We start from the raw sequence: 23,147 nt of genomic DNA, 5'->3' as shown, positions 1-23,147 counted from the left end.
TATAAAAACAACATAATAAATTAGAACATAACTTAAAATACAATCAATAAAATTGTTAATTACCACATGGACAATACTGATGTGGCATTTGTTGTTGACATGACATAATGGTAGGGGTATTTTCATGTAAATGTGGACATTATTTTATTCAATAAGAAAAAATTAAGGAATGTGGTTACATTGAGGCCCCGTTTGGGATTGCGGTGGAAGACCCAAAAGCTGTTGTGGATGACAATTCTCAATCACCTACAGCAGTTTTGGTGTTTGGTAAAAAAATTAAAAACTGTTTTTCCCCACAATTCTCAACTCCCTACAACAAAAACAGAAAACAGGTTTCTAGGTGCTTTTGAAAGCTGTAGTGAATCACAACAACAATGAATATTTTATTTTACTCATAATATCCTCATTGATTTCTATATTTTTAATTTGTTTATTTTAAATTAAAAAATATGTTCATTGTTAGTTATATTTTATATTGTCATAATTAATTATGATATTTTATTTACACGATTAAAATTATAATATACCTAAAAAATAATAGACATAGTTATTTAATAATGTTGTTCTTAGAAAAATTAATGCTAATAAAAATTTGTAGCCAACAATTTAAAAAACAAGTAAAACACATTTTATTTTTACCAAACAAATAAGTGAAAGACATTTTTAGCATCATGTCTATTTTAGTAATTATACACAGTCACAGCACTTTTACATTAACATTTACCAAACACTTTGATACTGTTTTTTGCACTTACAGCACTTTTGAAAACATACTTTACCAAACACTCAGCTGCTTTACTTTACAGCTGACTTTACTTCACAACTGTTTTACCTCACAGCTGTTTTTTCACACAGCAATACCAAACTGGCCCTGAGTTTCAAATTGTTGACCACCAAGTTGAAACTCAAGCACTCCTATTAGGTATACAAATACTTATATTTGCTGAAGTAAAGTAGGTAAAACCTTAAAAATGTATTATATGTCACCAACTTAGATTTTATTGGATTTTAAAAGTCCAATGAAATATAGGTGTCCCCAATTTAGATTTTAATGGATTCCAATGAAATTTAGGTGTTCCCAACTCAGATTTTAATGGATTCCAATGAAATCCAGGTGTCCTCAAAAAGTCATGGATTTCATTAAGTGAAGGATTTTAATGGATTTGGATGGATTTGAATGCATTTTTTACACATAACAAATTCCATGAGAATTCCACCCAATTCTTTTGGATTTTGATGGATTCTATGAATTTTAAAATCCATTAAACTCCTTTAAAATCTGAGTTGGGGACACCCCCCTAAATAAACAAGAAGTGAAACTAGTTCAGGTGGAGGAGTGCTTGAGTTTCAACTTGGTGGTCAACAGTTTGAAACTCAATGTAGCCACATTCCTTAATTTTTTTTATTGAATAAGATAATGTTCACCTTTACCCAAAAATACCCCTATCAATATGTCATGTCAACAACAAATATCATGTCAGCATTGTTCATGTGGCACTTAACAATTTTTTGAATGAAAATTTTAACATAAGTGCTAATTTGTAGGTTTTTGATAGTTAATAGATGTATTTGAAATATTTTATAATTAATGGATCAATTTGAAATACCCCTATAGTTGATGAGTGCATTTTGTAATTAAGCAAATAAAATTTAATAAATAAAAAAAACAATAATGCTAGTTGTACCACATTTTTTTTCCCACATTTGTATCCCACCTGATGTGTCATTACTTTACTGGAAGGGTGTTTCCTTTTTCTTTTTTAGGTTTTATTTTTTAATTTTTAGTGTCCAATGTATGAATGCCATGTAAGATGGTATGAAATTGTGGTATAAAAATATGGTAAGTATAGCATTACTGTAAAAAAAACACTCCACTATCTTAAAGGTTAGTATACGATAAAGACAAGAATACCCCACGAGTGCGACTGAATATCCTATCCCTTATTATCCAACCTAAGTAGTAAGAAACTAAGAACCAAACACAAATCGGGAAAATAGTCAAAGTTCTGGGCAAAAATGAAAATTAGTAAAATGCCGTTTCCCATTGTATAGAGCTCCGAGAAAAGATACCGGCTTAACCAGAGAGAAAGCAAAGGCTTTTCAACTCCTCCAAGTCCAAGGTTAGTCCTCCCGATACCCTCTTCAATAATCAGTCTTCTAAACCCAAATTCCTCATTTCAGTGCCCTTGTTTTATCAGATCTTTGGCTATACTTGTACCTATATGCCTATAATTATGTGTTTATGTGTTATTCGCTTTATATTTTTATATTTGTTTATTTGTCATCCCTAGATGTTTGGTATTGTAAATCTATTAATCTTTTGCATTTTGGTAAGGGATTGTTTTGGTTAGGAAAGGAAATGAAAACCGACATTTTTGAGTCTAAACCCTTTGTCTGGTGGCTGAGAATTGGGGGAAAAGAAAAGAAAATGTTAAAGTTTGACCCTTTTGGTTGAGATTGGTTTAGGGTCACAAAGGAATTGGTGAAAAAGTCGATTCAACTTGCCCAAATGTTGGTGCCAAGCTGAGTTAGGATTTGTCGGCTCGATATAGTTTTGATACAGATTGTTGCTTGAGGAAATTTGAAATGTTGACAATGCGCTCTTACATTTTTTTTTTCTCTTGTCATGATTGTTTTGCAGGTTGCATGGATTTCTCTGCTCAAGATTTAGACGGAGAAACAATGGAACTTTGGTTGCTAACATTGTGATTGATAGTGCTTTTGTGTTAACTTATATGCATGAAAGTCTAGTTGGAGATAAAATTTAGAATAATTTGTGTGTTCAATTAGTTATGGAACCATTATGGAAGCTTTTGTATTTGCTGGAGCCTGCACCTATTTCTCTAATTGTGACGGCAGTAGGTGTGACTTTTGGATCTGCATTTCGTGCTCTAAATTATGGGAAAGAAATGGAGCGAAATCGTGACTTATCAGAAGCATCGATTATATTGGATAGGTCCCAAGCGCTCATGATCCCAGTAATGAGCTCTCTAAGCTTGCTTTTGATGTTTTACCTGTTCTCTTCTGTTTCACAACTCCTCACTGTATTCACAGCTATTGCCTCTGTTTCCTCCCTATTTTTCTGCCTATCTCCCTATGCTGCCTATTTGAAAACACAATTTGGTTTGGCTGACCCATATGTGTCAAGGTGTTGTTCCAAGTCATTTACGCGAATCCAAGGGCTGTTACTGTTGTTATGCATTGGTATAGTTGCTTCATGGCTTGTTTCTGGACATTGGGTATTGAACAATTTGTTGGGAATTTCCATATGTATTGCCTTTGTGAGTCATGTCCGTCTTCCAAACATTAAAATTTGTGCAATGCTCCTAGTCTGTCTATTTGTATACGACATATTCTGGGTTTTCTTCTCTGAGAGATTTTTTGGGGCAAATGTCATGGTATCAGTGGCAACACAACAAGCCTCAAACCCTGTTCACACTGTCGCTAATAGTTTGAGTCTTCCTGGGCTGCAAATGGTTACAAAAAAGTTGGAGTTGCCTGTGAAGATTGTCTTTCCCAGGAATTTATTCGGCGGAGTGCTTCCTGGAGGAACTGCCAGAGACTTCATGATGCTTGGTCTTGGTGACATGGTATGGCATCCTTTTTCTTCATTGTAACTACTGTAACTAATGCTAACTATTGAAGGCAAGCCGCTTTTGATTACCACCATAATGCAATGTTGTGGTATGGCTAACCTTGCAGAGACTATCAATAAGATTTTATGATGTTATAAGCATTTTGATTTAGTCCCTAAGCCTAGAGTTTGTATTTTTCTTATTCCTTCTTTTTGGGAATTGAAACTTGTAGATTCCATCTCTTGGTAAATCTACATTGTTTCATAATTATTTATGGCTTTATGCGCTTCGTCAATGGCTTTATCCTTCACCAATTACTTCTAAGCCTTGATAAGAGGATAACTAAACAAATAACAATCAGTGACTTTTTGAATGTTCCAGTTATGTTGATTGTATATTATTGGGTCATCTAAGGTAATGGTTAATTACTTAATTGTCCGTTCCTCAATGATATTTTCTGTTCGTTATGTATGCCAGTGAATCAATTGGTTTAAACTAGGCCTTTCCCTTAATGACAAGCTATTAGCATGCTCATTTTGTTTTTTAGTGTATTTTTTTGGCATTATCATCATGCACATTCTGCCTCTTTTTTATTCTGGTAAGTTACGCCTGTCCTAGAAGTCTCAAGCAGTTTGTAATTTTTTTTAGTCATGTAATACTGCAGGCAATTCCTGCCATGCTTCTGGCATTAGTCCTATGCTTTGATCATCGAAGGAGCAGGGATCCAGTAAACCCGTTAGATATGCATTCCTCAAAGGGGCACAAATATATATGGTATGCCCTTCCTGGATATGCCATTGGACTGGTTACAGCTTTAGCAGCTGGCGTTTTGACTCACTCACCTCAACCCGCTCTTCTTTATCTGGTAAGTCTTTTTCTTCTAGGTTTATTGTTATTTTCTCGACTTCTCTCATGAGCATTTGATGGATGTTGGTGCTTTAAGTTCGGTCGCTTCAGTAAATGGTACATTTGAGTATTTGTCACTAAAGAGAGTTCTCCATTGGCCTCTTTTGGATTGTTTTTAGTCTTTGGAGTTCATAGAAGATTTGATTGCACCTATCGACCACCTCTTTTAAATTTTTTGGCTTTTCTGGTCAATGTAGGTGCCTTCTACGCTGGGACCAATTATTGTCATTTCTTGGATAAGGAAGGAACTAGCAGAGTTATGGGATGGACCTTTGCCAAACATGAACGACAAAGCTCACCAGATAGAAGTATGAGTCATTTAACTTTGTGGTCTTGCACCAATCACCTCAGTGCTTGCTTGCAGAGCTAATTGAAAGTTGTACATTCCGCTTGGGAAGTCTTAGTCCTTGAAAAAACTAATAGGAAATTAGCAATCAATGTTTATTTTCTGGTATCTGATGCTTCAAAATATTTCCCTTTGAAATTCGGCCCCCTAACGAAGGGAATGATATATATGTGTGAATCCTGTCACTCCCTATTATAGAAAGTTCTTTGAAATAAGAAATTAGACCTTTTCTTGCCAAAATATACTGATCTAGCATATGCTTGAGTAGGTGGATTATCAGAGAGCATATATATGCTAAAGGATCATTTTTTTTTTCTTTTTCGTGTAATGGGGGCCGAAACCCCAGCAACAGCAGAAAACCTAATCAGGGATAACCCCTGTATGGCTAGACACCAAGCGTTTTCGTTTTAGGGGGCAGCTTTCAGTTTCCACAAAAAATAAATAATTCCATTTCCAGTCATCATCCAGTTCTTCTCCTTTAATTTCCACAATACATGATTCTAGTAGCAAAGGTACGGAACATGTTAAGCATCTGGAGTAGTAACAACTACCTCACAACCTGTTGATCCTTTGGGGAGCTTTAATAACTGTTCCCTAACCCTTTGCTCCCTAACCCTTTTCTGCCTTGAATTAGTTTCAAAACCTGGAGATAATGAAACAATTATCTTCTCCAGAGCAACCGCGCATTTGAGCAAACACTTCACTACATCAATTAGTGGCAAAGTAGCTTCGTCAAATTCATACACTTTAATGATCTTTAGGCATGAACATGGAGGCACTGGGTTTGGATCACCATTAACGTAGAAAAAATGGATTCCCTGTTGATCACCATAATAAATAAATAAATTAGACATCTTATCAACATTAATGTCAGGATATATAAGACTAGAATAACCAATATTATGCCAAAAAGAAAAAAAAAAAAAAAAAGAATAACCCATGGTATATACTTACCGAATGGAATATGAGAGTTTCAAGACGAGGAGTGTTTTTTAGTATTTTGAGCACCAAATAATTGTGCCGTGGATCATCCATTTCCAAGTGGGTTAGGTTCTTGAACATGGGCAAATCGTCGTACAAGACATTTTTACTTGTTGCAAACTGAAAAGGTTAAACATTGTATCATGTCCCTACAAACTTAGTATAAAAATATTGCGAAACATAAGGAACGACATATTCAAGCATATACAAAATATAAATACTAAAAGCATCTTGCAGAATCAATGTTGTTTTTTATGGTACGAATTTTGCATAATATACAATAAAATCTAAGGGTTAAATTACATATCTATACTCTAGTATAGAAATGTAAACCCATCAAAATTAACATGTTAAAAATTTATTTGTATGTTATATGCATTTGTCCCAAATATATAATTTTCTTAACAAAATAACAGATTATGGAATTGTAGCAACATACTTAAAAGCTTTTACACTAGAGAGACATCGAAGGAGCCTATATTTCCCATCAAATGTGAATGAGAAATAGTGACAATGCATGCCTTTTCAAGTACTGATGATGAATACTAAAAGCTTCTTGCACAATAAATGTGTTTTTCTCTAGTACAGATTTCGTATAACATACAAACAAATCTAACGTTTTACTTTATTTAACATAAAAAGGTAAACTTGTCAAAATTGTAAAAATATATTTGTCCCACGTATATAATTTTCTCAACAAAATAATGATTTCTCAAGGAATTATAGCAACATACCTCAAGAGTCTCACCTAAAAGCTTTAAAACTTTTACACTAGTGAGACATTGAAGAAGCCTTGATTTTCGAAGAAGCTTATTTCTATTCAAATATGGATGAGAAATAGTCACAATGCATGCCTTATCAAGTGATGATGGATAATACCCATTTGCGAATGTACCGAAATAATGATAATACTTGAGATTACTTCCACGAACATTGATCTGACAACCATAAGAATCTCCTTCACCATAATCCCTTTCTTCATGTACAGTCAATCTCAAGAGCTTGGGAACACAACAAACATTGATAACCTTGAGATTCAAATAGCGACATTCTTTTAAAATCAATTCTTGACAACTAGAAAATAGTTGATTGATTGAATGCTCATCCGAGAAGGTAACAGACTTGAGGCTCAAGGTCTTGAGACTTGAAAAACATAACGAAGGGGGAAGCTTGAAGAAATTATGAGACAATTCTACTTTGAAATCCACAAGTGATTTGCAAGAAAACAAGCGATTAGGCAACACAAATGGTCCAGAGAATGAATGAAGAACGAGATTAAGCTCTTGAACATTGCGCATTATGAGAGCGTAGAGCAAAGAATCGATGCGAGATGCATAATGATATCCCCTACAAGATTCAATATGGAAGCTTTTTATAAAATCTCGACAAAAAATTGCCCTTTCTACAAAATTTTGAGCGAGCATGTAGTCAGGGATAGAAGAATCATTGATGTGAAGGTTGGGTGTGGATACAAATAGGCATTCCCACCATTTTAATGATGTGCTCGTTTGATCGACATCTTGAGTTTCAAAAAAGGATAGAATGTGATGCAGAATCTCATCAGGTAAATCACTCAAGCTTATGCTGCTGCTAGGCTTTTCTTCTTTATCATGATTCATCTTTCTTTTTTCACCAATAGCTTCACCAAACCAAACAAATCTATATATTAAAGGAGATTAATGGCCAAAAAATAAAGAGAGATAAAGGAGATTGTGGTCTTCTCGTTTCTTAATGAGAGGAGATCCGAAGTAGTCGTAGCACATCAACAAAATAAATAATGAAATTCAGAAAGTTTAGGGCCCCTTTGAATTCTTGGATTTAGATTTCAAATTTATGCATTTGAAATCCTTAAATATGAAATTTTGTTGTTTGGAACTTTGGATAAATAATTTAAATGTGAAGATTTTTTTTTACAGTTCAGAATTTAAATATATGATTAAAAATAAAAAATATTTTTATTTTCATATATTTAACAAAATAAGATAAATATTTAAAATAGATAATTAAACATAAACACAAGTTTAACTTAGTTGGTTGAGAGTTTATTTGTATGTATAAGAATGAGGTTTCAAACTCTAATAACCACACTTTGTTTTTAATTTTTTTTTTAAATAAAACATGAAGTAAGGAGGAGATTGGTCGGGGCGGTAGTGGTTGCCGGTCGCCAGGTGAGTGATAAAAAAGAGTGGGATGGTAGGATTTGAAATAACTAGTCTTTTAACCATACCAAATATGCGTTCAAATAAGTTAAATAACTAGGCCTTTAACCATACCAAGTACGCAATTTGACTGCCTCTCATTAGACGACCACAGCCACTGGGTCTATGCTAAATTGCTAATTCAGGAGAATTCAAATCCTTTTATACATATGGCCAAAGAAAAAAAATCCTTTTATACATAGTTTTCAATGAATCCAAGGTGAAGTGGTGAACTGAAACTGTTTTTCATTTTTCCGCCAAATGACACTTTTAATCTTGTAGTTTTAGTCATTTTTCATGTTTATCTTGTAATTTTAATTTTGATAATTTTAGTCATATATTTTTCTATATGGTGAAAAATAATTGAAATATAAAGACCAAAAATGCAATTGGGCCTGAACTTTCTTTTGCGGACCTGGGCTTCTCGAAGTTGTCTGGGCTCGACCTTGTTTGAGAAAAACGACATAGCGTGTTTTGTTTAAGAAAGGGTCACCAGAACGACGTCGTGTAGCTATTTGGCCGCTAACGACCTCGTTCCCTCAATCTCTCTTTCCCATCGTTTAAACAGTTCTTCACCATCCTGGCCAAATACAAAAACAGTTCTTCACTTCACCATTTGCAGAGAGCTTAGAGAGAGAAGATGGGAACTTCGGTTCAGATAACGCCGTTGTGTGGAGTGTACAACGAGAATCCATTGTCTTATTTGGTGTCGATCGATGGCTTCAACTTCCTCATTGACTGTGGTTGGAACGACCACTTCGACCCCTCCCTCCTCGAACCCCTCTCCAGGTCCTTCTCTCTCTCTCTCTCTCTCTCTCTCTCTCTCTCTCTCTCTCTCTCTTCAGTCTCTTGAATTCTTGCTGTCATTCACAGTTTCCATAACTAAATTTTGGATTGCAGAGTAGCTTCGACAGTAGATGCAGTGTTGTTGTCGCATCCAGATACACTTCACCTCGGTGCGCTGCCGTACGCCATGAAACAACTCGGCCTCTCTGCTCTCGTTTACTCCACTGAGCCTGTTTACAGATTAGGTCTCCTCACTATGTATGATCAATACCTCTCACGCAAGGTAGGCACAAATTGATTCGTAAAGTATAAGATTATGCTATTTCAGAATTTGTATGTGTGTATGCTCATTGCTCACAATGTGTTTGTATAAATTTCTGACTGAGCTTTGTGTTGGCACTTGTAGCAAGTATCGGACTTCGATCTGTTTACGCTGGATGATATTGATTCTGCTTTCCAAAATGTCACCAGACTAACCTATGCTCAAAATCATCATCTTTCTGGTATGACCATAAACCTTATTATTATGTATCATTGTAATTTATGTACAAAGTATTGGTTGGATGTATGTATTTATATTAATATGTATAGCTTATAGGCAAAGGAGAGGGAATTGTGATCTCACCTCATGTGGCTGGGCATCTATTGGGAGGTACCGTCTGGAAGATAACAAAGGATGGAGAGGATGTTATATATGCGGTGGACTTCAACCATCGCAAAGAAAAGTAACTCTCTTACTCTATTCTTTCAACTACCTGCTGCAATTCAGTTATGTATACATGTATACGGTGGTTAGAGTAAAGAAAGAAGATTAAACTGCTTACTGCTGTGATTTTCATCAGGCATTTGAATGGAATTAATCAATCATCCTTTGTGCGGCCTGCTGTGCTAATTACCGATGCCTATAATGCTTTGAACAATCAACCTTACAGACGCCAAAAGGACAAAGAATTTACAGGTACCTGAAGTGCCCTAATGGACAAGGAATTTTAAGTTACCTTGAGTTTTTTGTATTGAAAATTGGCATCTACGATGTAGTTCATGTTTGTTTGCCTTTGTTATTTCCCCTTTTTTTCTGTTGCAGAAACACGAATGGAATAAATACTGAAACATGCTTACAGTGCACTAGTAGATAAACTGTGTCAATGCATGTGGTTTTCTTATTCTTAGGCTGTATTTTGTTTTGTGGTTCTCATTTAGATACTATGAAGAAGACTCTGCGGTCTGATGGAAATGTTTTACTACCCATTGATACTGCTGGGCGAGTTTTGGAACTTCTTCAAATATTGGAATCGGTTAGTAGGGAGAAGGATACTCGCAATTTTTGACAAGCACATAATTTTTTCTTCTGAACTATATTACAATTGTTGATATTGGTTCTTCTTGATGATTGCAGTGTTGGGCAGAGGAAAATTTGAATTTTCCCATCTTCTTCCTAACATATGTTGCATCTAGCACAATAGATTATGTCAAAAGTTTTCTTGAGTGGATGAGTGATGCAATAGCAAAGTCCTTTGAGAAAACACGTGATAATGCTTTTACCCTGAAGTAAGTGGATTATTTGCAATTTATGCATACTCAAGAAAATTTTAAATTTTCAGTCACTAATTTATATTTTTTTGCAAATTACTGTTTCTGAACAATCACTTACTAGGTTTGTATGCAAATTCTTGCAGGCATGTCACACTTTTAGTTAACAAGAGCGAGCTTGACAATGCTCCAGATGGTCCAAAGGTTTACAGTGTACTTTGTAGAGTATTTTATCTTATTTTACCTACCAGTTTGAATGCGTTGACACGTAGATCCCATACAGGTTGTTTTAGCATCGATGGCCAGTTTGGAAGCAGGTTTTTCTCACGATATATTTGTTGAATGGGCGAATGATGCCAAGAATCTCGTGCTTTTCACAGAGCGAGCCCAGGTATAATTTGTAGGACCTAGGTTCTTGAGATAAGTATCCTTGTCAGATATTCCCACTTTTGTAGTTAAGATTATGATTAATATTCTATACTTTACTCTATGTGTTGGTCTATATTATTTTTCCTGCATTAATATCTATAGATACATTGACATCTTAAGCTGTTTATGTAGTTTGGCACGTTGGCTCGCATGCTTCAGGCAGACCCGCCTCCAAAAGCTGTTAAGGTTACCATGTCCAAGAGGGTCCCTTTGGTTGGAGAGGAGCTAATTGCTTATGAAGAAGAGCAGAACAGAATAAAAAAGGAAGAAGCTCTAAAGGCTAGTCTGATTAAAGAGGAGGAATCAAAAGCTTCTCATGGGGCTGATGTCAACATGAGTGATACAATGGTTGTTGATGCTAGCAATACACATTCTCTGCCAGCTGGTATGTTTGAAACAGTTGCAACTGTCTGCTAATGATTTGAAGGAAGTTTGTAAGCATCTGAGAAACCTTCTTTAAAGGGGCATGCTCTATTCGGAATGAACATCAAAGCATTAATTTTCCTTTTGACCTTTGTAATCTGAAACCTTCCATGCAAGTTCTATTCATCTGCATATATTATATTTTGTGTAAAATTTAAGGCTTTAATTTTTACTTGTAATCATTCATGTATCATCTCTTTGTTTTGACCAATTTATTCATATATATGCAATTGCGTAGATGGTTCTTCATAACTAAAATTTTTTGTTTTGAGTCTGGTGGAGATTTGCCTGTCACTAAAGTTTCTTAAGTGAAAATTTTATTAGTTTGTCAAATGTAGTGCACATTGGAAATTTGACCTCATTAGAAGCTTAAATCTTTATTGCTGTAGCAGTCATCTAACCAGATGAGGTGTACTTCAGTGTCTTGATAAAGCAATTATTTCAATATATTCTATTATTTGACTAAGCTGTCAAGCCTGGAATGTGTATTTGTCTATTGTTCTCCATGATCAATTTTATCAATCTCTGTTTTCGCAATTTCTCTAGATTTTCTATGCGTGTCAAGTTTGATGATATGATAGGTCCTGTGCATCGAGGATATATTTTTCTAGGATCATTTAATGATTTACAGTACACTAATTGTATCTCATTTATAGTGCATATTATGAACCTTTCTGATTGTATGTTGCAGCAGCAGGTCCACATGGTGGTGGATACCGGGATATGTTAATTGATGGATTCACTCCTCCTTCTACCAGTGTTGCCCCTATGTTTCCCTTCTATGAAAATAATTCTGAATGGGATGACTTTGGTGAAGTCATAAATCCGGATGATTATGTAATCAAGGATGAAGACATGGACCAAGGAGCAATGCATGTAAGTTTCTATTGTGAAATATATATCTGATCCTTTGGTTTATGCCAAGTTTGATTATTGTTTTTTAAATGTGAGTTATTTAGATTCTGACTCAGTTTGTGGGGATATAATTTGGACAAAGAACGACCTCATATCATAGGTGGTATGATATGAACAGAAAATTACATCATGGCTTATCTACCAGGCCAGTCTGAACATCAACTCACAATCGAATTCCTTAATAAGCTCCAATAAAAATCAAATCCCTAACCGGATCTCCATGATTTTCCAGGGACATTTAGCATCATGTGGTTTGCTTATTTTTGTTTTTTTTTTTGGAAGAAACTTTTTCTGTGATCTATTATGTCAATATGTTCTCATATGTTGAACACAGATTTGTACATACCACTATGCTTCAGTTTTATGGTTGTGCACTATTTTAAAATTTCTATCTCAGGTTGGTGGCGATATGGATGGAAAAATTGATGAAGCCTCTGCTAATTTGATACTTGACACGAGGCCTTCAAAAGTTGTATCAAGTGAATTGACCGTAAGTTGAAGTCTGCTGATAGTTTATACTTTTTACCAATCTTGATATTCACTGAAACTAATTTCTATTTTGGTGTTTTTTTTTTCTTTCCCTAAATTAGGTACAAGTAAAGTGTTCATTGACTTATATGGACTTTGAGGGCCGGTCTGATGCGAGATCCATTAAATCAATTCTTTCCCATATGGCTCCTCTAAAGCTTGTAATATTCTCTTGTGTGTTTTACTTTTTTTCCCTTTTGGTTTGAAGCAAATTATTTTGTGTGTCTGTGTGTTCTGCTCTAGCAATTGACTAATTTTATAAAGCTTTCACCAATTACACCTACATGCAATATTCACCTCTGTCACCTCTGTCATGCAATTATGTGCACCAGCAGGACCTTTTGCGTGTTATTTTGTGCACTTAAGTCCTCCCATATGCATGTACCACTTGTGAGATTTGAGTAAGCATTTTTCTTTGTTCTTTTTCAAGATGGGTGAACTATGAGCCTATGACATGATAGAACTCTTTAGGCGAGAAAAGAATGGTAGAGCTCTAAAGTGGTTTTATTACTTATCTTTCTTGGGTTGTAGACACGTTTGAAATTTTAACTTAAAAGATAAAATCAAGTCATGAGAGAAAGCGCTTTCCAGAAACTTCTCTCTTCCCTTTGTTCAATATATTTGCGGATGTCTATAAAATAGTAATATTACTTTGATGATCGTTAAGTTTTTCCAATGAGTTTGAGCATGTACTGAAAAGTAGATTCACTGACATTTGGGAGGTTAGAGGGATAAGTGTATAGTTTTCTTGTAAAAATCTTTTCATCCAATCAGCTCTGAAAATGCACTCATGGCCAGTGCGCATGAATGTATTTTGTAACTGTCTTTATCAATCATATTTAATTGTCCAGAATTTTTTTTCACTTGTACGAAATTAACCTTATGCTTATGGTATCTACCTTTCTCGTGGAGGTTTTGGTTCATGGAATAGCTGAGGCCACAGAACATTTGAAGCAACACTGCTTGAAACATGTTTGCCCTCATGTTTATGCTCCTCAAATTGAAGAGACAATTGATGTCACTTCTGATTTAAGTGCTTATAAGGTATTCACCCAAAAATTTTATTTCTTTGTTTGTATGTGACTCAGAAATCACAATTGACACTATATCCCATTTATATGAAATATAGGTACAACTTTCTGAGAAGCTTATGAGTAATGTGCTCTTGAAGAAGGTAGGTATTAGAGTGTCAAGATAGGTCTTATGTTGTCTACAACATTTTGACTTATATGTCTATATCGTATCCTCATCACCATTTTGATGTAATTGCAAATACAGCTTGGAGATTATGAAATAGGTTGGGTTGATTCTGAGGTAGGGAAGACAGAAAATGGAATGCTATCTTTACTACCCCTCTCGACCGCACCTCCACCACATGAATCCGTCCTTGTTGGTGACTTGAAAATGGCTAATTTCAAGCAATTTCTTGCCGATAATGGTGTACAGGTACCATTTTCATGCATTGCTTAATTAGGTCATCTACTTTTTGTGTTCTATCTATCTCATCTGCAATAAGTGTGGTTTTCTTGATTGTCTAGACCTGATGGTCATTTGGCTTTGTTTGGTTCCCAAAATTCGTATTGTTACGCGCAGGCTTAAGATTTAAGTTTGAGGAAACTTTTAAATGTAAAACCATCTTGATCTGATGACCTTGACAGGTTGAATTTGCGGGTGGGGCTTTGCGATGTGGTGAATATGTGACACTACGCAAGGTTGGGGATGCAAGCCATAAGGTGATCAACACATACAGATATACTGTTTTGTCTTCAGTTTTAAAAATTACAAGGGGATCCCTCCTACCCCCTATTATTTTCTGATTGATTTGGCCCTTTTTAAATAGTGTAACAACCATGTAGTATAATAGTTGCATGAATTTTTTGGTATCTGGATGAAAAGCCTGACGTAAATAAATTATCTTGTGTAGGGTGGTGGTTCTGGTACCCAGCAAATTGTGATTGAAGGCCCCTTATGTGAGGATTATTACAAGATTCGCGAGTATCTGTACTCACAGTTTTATTTGCTTTAAGTAGAGATACTACATCTGTAACCCCTCATCTTGGTTAGGCTTTAATTTCAATTAGATGTACTTTCCAGTAATTAGAGGAAAAACACTAGAGAACAATTTGGTTGAATAGATTTTTGTTGTTGTGCAGTGTTCTTGTAAATGCATGATGTGTTTTCTGCTCAAGTTGCGGTTCTGTAACTTCGGTTCGTGAAAATCTTTCAGACTCTCTTTTGGTTAATTTAATCTTTCACACACACACACACACTCTCTCTCTCTCTCTCTCTCTCTCCCTCCTCTCACTATAAACCATGCAATACTCGTTTCGGCAGTGTCGGCACATTTCAGGTAAATTACATCAATCATGATCAATTATCAAGGTGAAGGTTACATCCTTCTTTTTTCTGTTGAAATACATTCTAAAAAGAGAAATACCACTGTATTATAAAAAGAAAAACGACAATAGCCATACAACGTATAGAGGAGTTGTTTATTAATTTCTGATCGAGATGGAATAATGACTCGTCTTTCTTGTCCAGGAGGAAATGCTAGAATAATGAGTAATAGTTTATGATTAGCCACGAAGACAAAATTGATTCTCAAACATACGCACCGAAGTATTGTCCTTTAATAATTTATGTTTCAAAATCACAAAAAAATAAAGTATCTGTCCATTCTCAGTGTGAACTCTTCGGGAGATAAAAGGCCGACGTCCCAAATTATTATAAGTTATAACAATGGGCAATTCATTATCATGATTCGTGAATGAGTAAAAATTGTTTGATAGAAGTCCTCAGCGAGAGAATCACAATAAAGGCCAAGCGTGCAGCTTCAAATAGTACGAACACATACTTACAAATCTGACTCGTCAACCTCAGTCTTCGTCAGCAAGTACATCATACCAAGCACTCGAAACCAAATTTTCTTGGGAATAATCAGCCTTTGACATGAACCAATAACATTAAAACATGTGTCAATATTTTCTAAAAACTGGTAGTGAATTAAAAGAATGAAAATAAAATTTCATTCAAATTACATGGACTAAAAGGAAATTTTGGCTTAAATATTATATATCATACAAAATTACTCTTTTGCCCTAACAAAATTTCACAATTTTTCAAAGTCGGGTTATTTTGGGCATATCAAAAAGTGGTGAAACATGTAGCACGGTACAAAAGTGTGAATATAGATATGGTACTCAACAATTTGCTGATTGTGGACGGAAAACATGGAGACCTGGCTCCTTATCCTCACCACCCTCTGCATCTCTTTACTGCTCAAACCCATTCTCAGTCTTATCCTCCCTTCCAAACACACCCACAAACTCCCTCCTGGGCCCCTCACCGTCCCGATCATCGGCAACATCTTATGGCTCCGCAAATCGTTCTCCGAGCTGGAGCCCATCCTCCGCAAACTCCAGGCCCAATACGGGCCCATCCTCACCCTCCGCATCGGCTCCCGCCCCGCCATCTTCGTCGCCAACCGCTCCCTGGCCCACCAAGCCTTAATCCAAAACGGCGCCGTCTTCGCCGACCGTCCGCCGGCTCTCGCTACCAACAAAATCATGAGCAGTAACCAACACAACATCAGCTCCGCCGTCTACGGCCCCACGTGGCGCCTCCTCCGCCGCAACCTGACCTCTGAAATCCTCCACCCTTCGCGCGTCAAAACGTACGGCGGGGCCCGCCAGTGGGTCCTGGACATCCTCGTCAACCGCCTTCGATCCGAATCACAAAATTCCCAATCCAACGGCGTCAGAGTGGTCGACCATTTCCAGTACGCCATGTTCTGCTTGCTGGTTTTGATGTGCTTGGGCGACAGACTCGACGAGAAGCAGATCAAAGAAATCGAGCGCGTCCAGCGTCAATTGCTATTGAGCTTCGGGCGATTCAACGTGCTCAATTTCTGGCCCAGCGTCACCAAAATTTTGTTCCGAAATCGCTGGAAGGAGTTCTTTCAGATCCGCAAGGACCAAGAAGACGTACTCCTCCCTCTGATTCGAGCACGAAACAAAGCATGGCAAGAAAGGAGAGATGGTGATGGTCATGAATTTGTGTTGTCGTATGTTGATACGTTGTGGGATCTCCAGCTCCCTGAAGAAAAGAGAAAGCTTTCAGAAGACGAAATCATTAGTCTCTGTTCTGAGTTTCTGAACGCGGGTACAGATACCACGTCCACCGCGTTGCAGTGGATCATGGCCAACATAGTGAAGTACCCACTTGTCCAAGAGCGGCTTTTGGCTGAGATTAAAGGGGTTGTGGAAGAAACAGAGGAAGAGGTGATCAAAGAGGAGGACTTGCAGAAGATGCCGTATCTGAAAGCTGTGATCTTGGAGGGTCTGAGGCGTCACCCACCAGGCCACTTTGTGCTGCCACACTCTGTTACACAGGACACGGTTTTGGATGGCCATGTTGTGCCGAAGGATGGTACGGTCAATTTCATGGTGGCGGAGATTGGGTGGGACCCAGAAGTGTGGGAAGACCCCATGGCGTTCAAGCCTGAGAGATTCTTGAGTGGTGGTGGTGGTGGTGGTGATGGTAATGGTAATGGAGGAGGAGAAGCGATTGATATAACTGGAAGCAGGGAGATTAAGATGATGCCATTTGGGGTAGGGAGGAGAATCTGTCCTGGCTTAAATTTAGCAGTGCTTCATCTGGAGTATTTTGTGGCCAATTTGGTTTTGAAATTTGAGTGGAGAGCTGTTGAAGGAGATGATGTTGACCTGTCAGAGAAGCAGGAGTTCACTATGGTTATGAAGAATCCATTGCACGCCCACATATCCCCAAGGATCAATGAATGAGGTTTTGGGATATATCTAAATGAGAATAACTGATAGGGATAGGTGGTATCACAGCCCCTCTCTAATTGGCTTACCCTCTTTCTCTCCTTCTCTCTTTCTCTCTTTCTCTCTTTCTCTCTGTCTGTAACACCAGTTACACCACCTAGCTCTATCCGTAAGTTCTTCTCTATCTAAATATATCCCAAAAAACACTTTATTCTAATATAATCAATAAAAAAATCCCATCATTTTCTCACTTCTCTCACCCTTCTTCATTTTTTTTGGCTCTCCTAATACATGAACGATTTTAAAGATATTTTTTCAAGTTTAAGGTTTTTGAAATTAATAATTATATACATGTTATCAGTTTACTTTGTTATAGTATGTTGTATTACTGTCATACACAATTCAAGTAAATTAGTAATATCATATCATTATATCAGGTGATTACGATTACACATAATAATTTAACGAATTAATAAATAAAAATAATAAAATTTTTTTAAAAATTACAGGACTAAAATTAGAATAATTAAAACTAAAAGGATGAAAGTGAAACCTAAACTAAAATATAAGGATTAAAAGTAAACTTTGACTAGCAAAGTAAAAGTATCTTTTCTATTTTGAAGAAATATATTATAGATATATACTTTTTTTTGTCATTATGATTGTATAGTGTAGTCTTATAATTATAATATTGATATACAATTTTCTCCTTTAACGTTAATTACATCTTACTAGATACTAGATGCCGTATCTGAAAGCTGTGATCTTGGAGGGTCTACACCGTCACCCACCAAGCCACTTCGTGCTGCCACACACTGTCATGGTTTTGGATGGTCATGTTGTGCCCAAGAATGGTACTGTCAATTTCATGGTAGCGGAGATTGGTTTGGACCCAAAAGTGTGGGAAGACCCCATGGCATTCATGGAAATGGGTTCTTTAATTTTGGTCCGACAAGAATCATATTGTTCAGGCTCCATCACTTGTCTAATAAATAAACATAGACAATACAACATTAATCATGATATACAAATGCATTTGAACGTGAGTATAAGAGAATAACGGGGATTGATAATGAGAATGAGAGAGAGAGAGAGAGAGAGAGAGAGAGAGAGAGAGAGAGAGAGAGAGAGAGAGAGGAGGGATGAGAATAACAGGTGGTAAAACCTGGGATGCAGGTATAAGTTCTTCTCTTAGTATAACTACACATTGATAAAATTCCATAATATTTTGTCATAAAGCCTACTGCTATGGAAGAGCCGATTTCCATCTTTTCTCCCAGCAAAGAAGAATTTGATGCTTGTACATCATGGCATATATGATATATGTAAGGAAAAATCATAAAATTACCAAACAGAGTGGTTGGTCAGAATATTTATTGATAGGGTTGAGTCTGACCCAAACACAAGGATGAAAGCAAAGATGAAGGTACTTGAACTGGTGTGATAATTTGCCACGCTGGCTTTTAACTCCAATCCTAATAGTAAGTCAAATTTTTAATTTAAATATTAATTTATGGACTTACTTGAAAAATAAATCGTGAACCTAATTAAAACACGTTTTGTTTTTGTTTTTTTAAATAATTTTAAATAAAATACCAAAGAGTCCCTTACTTTACCTTCTCGTCCACAGCCTTTGCATGAACCAATAACATTAAAACATGTGTCAATATCAAAACTGAGGACCAAGTAACCTCTATCTTCTTCACATCTATAATATATGGTCCTTAACAATTTGCTAATTTTGCTGATTGTTGACGGAAAACATGGTGACCTGGCTCCTTATCCTCACCACCCTCTGCGTCTTTTTCCTGCTCAAACCCATTCTTAGTCTTATCCTCCCTTCCAAACACAACCACAAACTCCCTCCTGGGCCCCTCACCGTCCCGATCATCGGCAAGATCTTATGGCTCCGCAAATCGCTCTCGGATCTGGAGCCCATCCTCCGCAAACTCCAGGCCCAATACGGGCCCATCCTCACCCTCCGCATCGGCTCCCGCCCTGCCATCTTCGTCGCCAACCGCTCCCTGGCCCACCAAGCCTTAATCCAAAACGGCGCCGTATTCGCCGACCGTCCGCCGGCTCACCCTACCAACAAAATCATGAGCAGTAACCAACACAACATCAGCTCCGCCGTCTACGGCCCTACGTGGCGCATCCTCCGCCGCAACCTGACCTCCGAAATCCTCCACCCTTCGCGCGTCAAATCGTACGGCGGGGCCCGCCAGTGGGTCCTGGACATACTCGTTAACCGCCTTCGATCCGAATCGCAAAATTCCCAATCCAACGGCGTCAGAGTGGTCGACCATTTCCAGTACGCCATGTTCAGCTTGCTGGTTTTGATGTGCTTCGGCGACAGACTCGACGAGAAGCAGATCAAACAAATCCAGCGTGTCCAGCGTCGCTTGCTATTGAGCTTCTGGCGATTCAACGTCCTCAATTTCCGGCCCAGCGTCACCAAAATTTTGTTCCGAAATCGCTGGAAGGAGTTCTTTCAGCTCCGCAAGGACCAAGAAGACGTACTCCTCCCTCTGATTCGAGCACGAAACAAAGCAAGGCATGAAACGAGAGATGGTGATGGTGATGAATTTGTGTTGTCGTATGTTGATACGTTGTGGGATCTCCAGCTCCCTGAAGAAAAGAGAAAGCTTTCAGAAGACGAAATCATTAGTCTCTGCTCTGAGTTTCTCAACGCGGGTACAGATACCACGTCCACCGCGTTGCAGTGGATCATGGCCAACATAGTGAAGTACCCACTTGTCCAAGAGCGGCTTTTGGCTGAGATTAAAGGGGTTGTGGAAGAAACAGAGGAAGAGGTGATCAAAGAGGAGGACTTGCAGAAGATGCCGTATCTGAAAGCTGTGATCTTGGAGGGTCTGAGGCGTCACCCACCAAGCCACTTTGTGCTGCCACACTCTGTTACACAGGACACGGTTTTGGATGGCCATGTTGTGCCCAAGGATGTTACGGTCAATTTCATGGTGGCGGAGATTGGGTGGGACACAGAAGTGTGGGAAGACCCCATGGCGTTCAAGCCTGAGAGATTCTTGAGTGGTGGTGGTGGTGATGGTAATGGCAATGGAGGAGGAGAAGCGATTGATATAACTGGAAGCAGAGAGATTAAGATGATGCCATTTGGCGTAGGGAGGAGAATCTGTCCTGGGTTAAATTTAGCAGTGCTTCATCTGGAGTATTTTGTGGCCAATTTGGTTTGGAAATTTGAGTGGAGAGCTGTTGAAGGAGATGATGTTGACCTGTCAGAGAAGCAGGAGTTCACTATGGTCATGAAGAATCCATTGCAAACCCACATATCCCCAAGGATCAATAAGTGAGCTTGATTCTTGATTGTGTATTTTTTTTGTTTGGCCAAACTTGATTGTGTATTAAAACTTAAAAGACTACATAAACTCTTTTTTAAGTAAATATATCAGATAAGTTTACATTTTCTTTGTGTACCTTATGTTTATGAATTTCAACATATTTATATTTGGTTGACTATAGGCTTGCTAAGAAATTATGAAGACATTGGGTCTGTATTCTGTACTGAATTCCCATTTGGCTAGCACAACCAGTGTCATTGGGTGGATTGATATTAATGAAGCCAAGCCACTCGTAGTCTTCGCACAGAAGCTGGTTCAAATTTGACAACTAAGAAATTTTTTGTTTGATTGAAGGGCTAAATATAGGTTTGGTACCTGTAATTTAGACGCACATTAAAATATTTATTTTCTTGTTTTATATCTCTTTGGGCCTTTAGATTTGTTTTGGCATTTTGTCTTTCAAGAAGATTGTTATGATTGGGCTGGCCAGCCTCGGATACAGATTTCCTGTCCCAAAATCTCTTTGTCCCCTCTTACATATTTTGAAAAAAAAAATAAAAAAATTTTAAGTAAAACAAGAATTATGAAAAGACCCTCAAAATATATGAGAGGGTATAAAAAGAAACAGGAAATTTGAAGACAGGAGATCTCTACCCGGCCAAGCTAACCAAGCTCTGTTGGTTGAGCTTTCCTTTGTAGTTGTTTGGGTACTTAGAAGATTACAATCACCAACTATTTTTCATGTGTCGAAGTACCTTATCTACCTGAAAAACTTCTCTACAATTGGGATTAATGAAACGGCATCACCGCCGGAGGAGAGAAACTTGCCTAAAATTGTGATGTCATGTTAGCTTGGAGATTTGGTGTCACAGTCGAGTAATAAATTGTCATGTGTAAGCATTACTTATTCAATTTAATTTAATTTTCAAAATAATTTTTGTGATCCAAAATAAAGTGAGGGCACGTCTTTCAAAATTCTTCCCTCCTTATCATCCCTCTTTTGATATTCTGATTAGGGCTGTCCATCGGTCGGATCGAATCGGTAAATGGCTTTACCGATTCGATTACCGAAAATTTCGGTAATTCAATTTTGATGTCGATTTCCGAATTGATTTTTTCAATATTCGATATTTTTCGGATCCTTCGATTTTCGGCATTTTTCGGTATTTTCAGTATTCATCACAAAATACAATCAGTGAGGCTTCAGATCCATTACCAACAATCCAAACGGGACCTTCACTTCTAATGTAGCATCAACCGTCTTCACAAACATCGTACCTCGAGTGCCAAATTTACACAAGTAGACAACAGAAAAACCATTAATCAAAACAAGATTTACCTGCAATTCCAGATAGGCGACTGAGTTGGGTGAGGACTGTGAGGTAGATCGAGAGTTTGAGAGATGAGAGATGGAAGAGTGAGAGTCTGAGAAAGGCTGAGAGAGAGAAAGAGAGAGGGAGCCTCCGACATCTCTGGCTTCGATCCGCCGCCGTGGTTGATCGGATGAAGAATCCGAGCACACCATTGTGCTCAGGACGTCGAGAGGAAGAAGACTTGGGTGGTGGGAAGCCTCGACGCCGCTTGGAAGGGAAGTCAATGCCTGCGACAGTGTCGGATTATGGGTTCGGGTTCTGGGTTTTCGGCTGGATTCTGGGCAATCAACGCTCATGTGAAGAGAGAGGAGGGAGAGATGAAGCTTTTGGGACTGGTCTCGTCACCATCGACCGCTGGACGAGAGAGTTCTCGTCGAAGAAGGTGATCGGCGCAAGGAGAGGGAAGAGAGAGAAGAAGAATAAAAAAATGAAAAGAAAAACTGAGAAAGTGAGGAAGAGAGAGTCGCGGGGGAGAGGGGGATAGGGGTAGGTGGGCGCAAAAAAAAAAAGAAAAGGAAAGAAAAAAATGAAAAAAAAAAAAAAGAAGGGAAAGAAAAAAAAAAGATTGGGGTTTGGGCAATTGGGATTTCGATTGGGATTTTGTTTGGGGTTTCAATTGGGATTTTGTTTGAGGTTTTTTAGTTGTTTTAATTTATGTAATACATTTCTATATAAATAAATAATTAAAAATATCCTAAACCCTAATATAAACTAGGGTTTTTTTTTTTAAAGTCCATTTTTTAAAATTTACTATTCATCCGGCCCACACGCTACAGTAAAATACTGTAGCGGCCCACTTTTAAAAAACCAGTGCTACAGTAACAGCGCTACAGTGACGCCGTTACTGTAGCGCGCTACAGTATTTTTTAAAAAATGTCATTTTTTCCCTTCATTTTTTATTTTCTCATTTCAGTACCAATTGGTACATAAACTACCAAAAAAAAAAAATTCATAATTTAGGTATTTTTCATTTCATAAACATATTAAATAATAACCAGTATAAAATACAAAAAATCAAGATAAGGCATCCATAATCTTTTACGTTTTAATAGT

General features: G+C 37.4%; 5 protein-coding genes across 8 annotated transcripts; 4 read left to right on the top strand and 1 right to left on the bottom strand.

Annotated features, from left to right (window-relative positions):
• Positions 1-1,987: 1,987 nt before the first annotated feature.
• On the top strand, positions 1,988-5,067 carry SPPL1 (SIGNAL PEPTIDE PEPTIDASE-LIKE 1). Its single transcript, XM_086236544.1, has 4 exons — positions 1,988-2,120; positions 2,642-3,590; positions 4,240-4,440; positions 4,679-5,067. Exons 2-4 carry the CDS (start codon positions 2,793-2,795, stop codon positions 4,793-4,795), a joined length of 1,116 nt encoding a protein of 371 aa, XP_086092670.1. The 5' UTR covers positions 1,988-2,120; positions 2,642-2,792; the 3' UTR covers positions 4,796-5,067.
• Positions 5,068-5,351: 284 nt separating this feature from the next.
• Positions 5,352-7,427, bottom strand: LOC147289412 (F-box/LRR-repeat protein At3g26922-like). Its single transcript, XM_086234811.1, has 3 exons — positions 6,543-7,427; positions 5,782-5,928; positions 5,352-5,645 (listed from the first exon to the last, which is right to left on the bottom strand). The coding sequence occupies exons 1-3, from the start codon at positions 7,425-7,427 to the stop codon at positions 5,352-5,354; spliced, it is 1,326 nt and encodes a 441-aa protein (XP_086090937.1).
• A 1,144-nt stretch (positions 7,428-8,571) lies between these two features.
• On the top strand, positions 8,572-14,873 carry CPSF100 (cleavage and polyadenylation specificity factor 100). 3 transcript variants are annotated; one of them, XM_086236310.1, is made up of 18 exons: positions 8,572-8,795; positions 8,907-9,075; positions 9,199-9,295; positions 9,391-9,517; positions 9,635-9,750; positions 9,993-10,087; positions 10,189-10,340; positions 10,469-10,526; positions 10,606-10,713; positions 10,884-11,136; positions 11,869-12,050; positions 12,487-12,579; positions 12,680-12,778; positions 13,530-13,661; positions 13,747-13,791; positions 13,896-14,063; positions 14,276-14,350; positions 14,542-14,873. In XM_086236310.1, the coding sequence occupies exons 1-18, from the start codon at positions 8,647-8,649 to the stop codon at positions 14,641-14,643; spliced, it is 2,220 nt and encodes a 739-aa protein (XP_086092436.1). In that variant the 5' UTR covers positions 8,572-8,646; the 3' UTR covers positions 14,644-14,873. The 3 variants fall into 3 exon arrangements, with proteins under 3 accessions (XP_086092436.1, XP_086092435.1, XP_086092438.1); XM_086236309.1 differs by having other exon boundaries at positions 8,573-8,795; positions 11,866-12,050; XM_086236312.1 differs by lacking the exon at positions 8,572-8,795 and having other exon boundaries at positions 8,934-9,075; positions 9,384-9,517; positions 11,866-12,050.
• A 713-nt stretch (positions 14,874-15,586) lies between these two features.
• Positions 15,587-17,654, top strand: LOC147289410 (cytochrome P450 89A2-like). The gene has a single exon (XM_086237064.1). It carries the CDS (start codon positions 15,848-15,850, stop codon positions 17,417-17,419), a length of 1,572 nt encoding a protein of 523 aa, XP_086093190.1. The 5' UTR covers positions 15,587-15,847; the 3' UTR covers positions 17,420-17,654.
• An 852-nt stretch (positions 17,655-18,506) lies between these two features.
• Positions 18,507-21,028, top strand: LOC147289409 (cytochrome P450 89A2-like). 2 transcript variants are annotated; one of them, XM_086237785.1, is made up of 2 exons: positions 18,507-20,729; positions 20,903-21,028. In XM_086237785.1, the coding sequence occupies exons 1-2, from the start codon at positions 19,168-19,170 to the stop codon at positions 20,919-20,921; spliced, it is 1,581 nt and encodes a 526-aa protein (XP_086093911.1). In that variant the 5' UTR covers positions 18,507-19,167; the 3' UTR covers positions 20,922-21,028. The 2 variants fall into 2 exon arrangements, with proteins under 2 accessions (XP_086093911.1, XP_086093912.1); XM_086237786.1 differs by lacking the exon at positions 20,903-21,028 and having other exon boundaries at positions 18,507-20,866.
• Positions 21,029-23,147: the final 2,119 nt, after the last annotated feature.

This window comes from Dryas octopetala, chromosome 3, assembly GCF_963921425.1.
Source record: "Dryas octopetala chromosome 3, drDryOcto1.1, whole genome shotgun sequence".
NCBI lineage: Eukaryota > Viridiplantae > Streptophyta > Magnoliopsida > Rosales > Rosaceae > Dryas > Dryas octopetala.
Note: the sequence above shows the minus strand (reverse complement) of the source record. Positions and strands in the feature narration are given on the sequence as shown.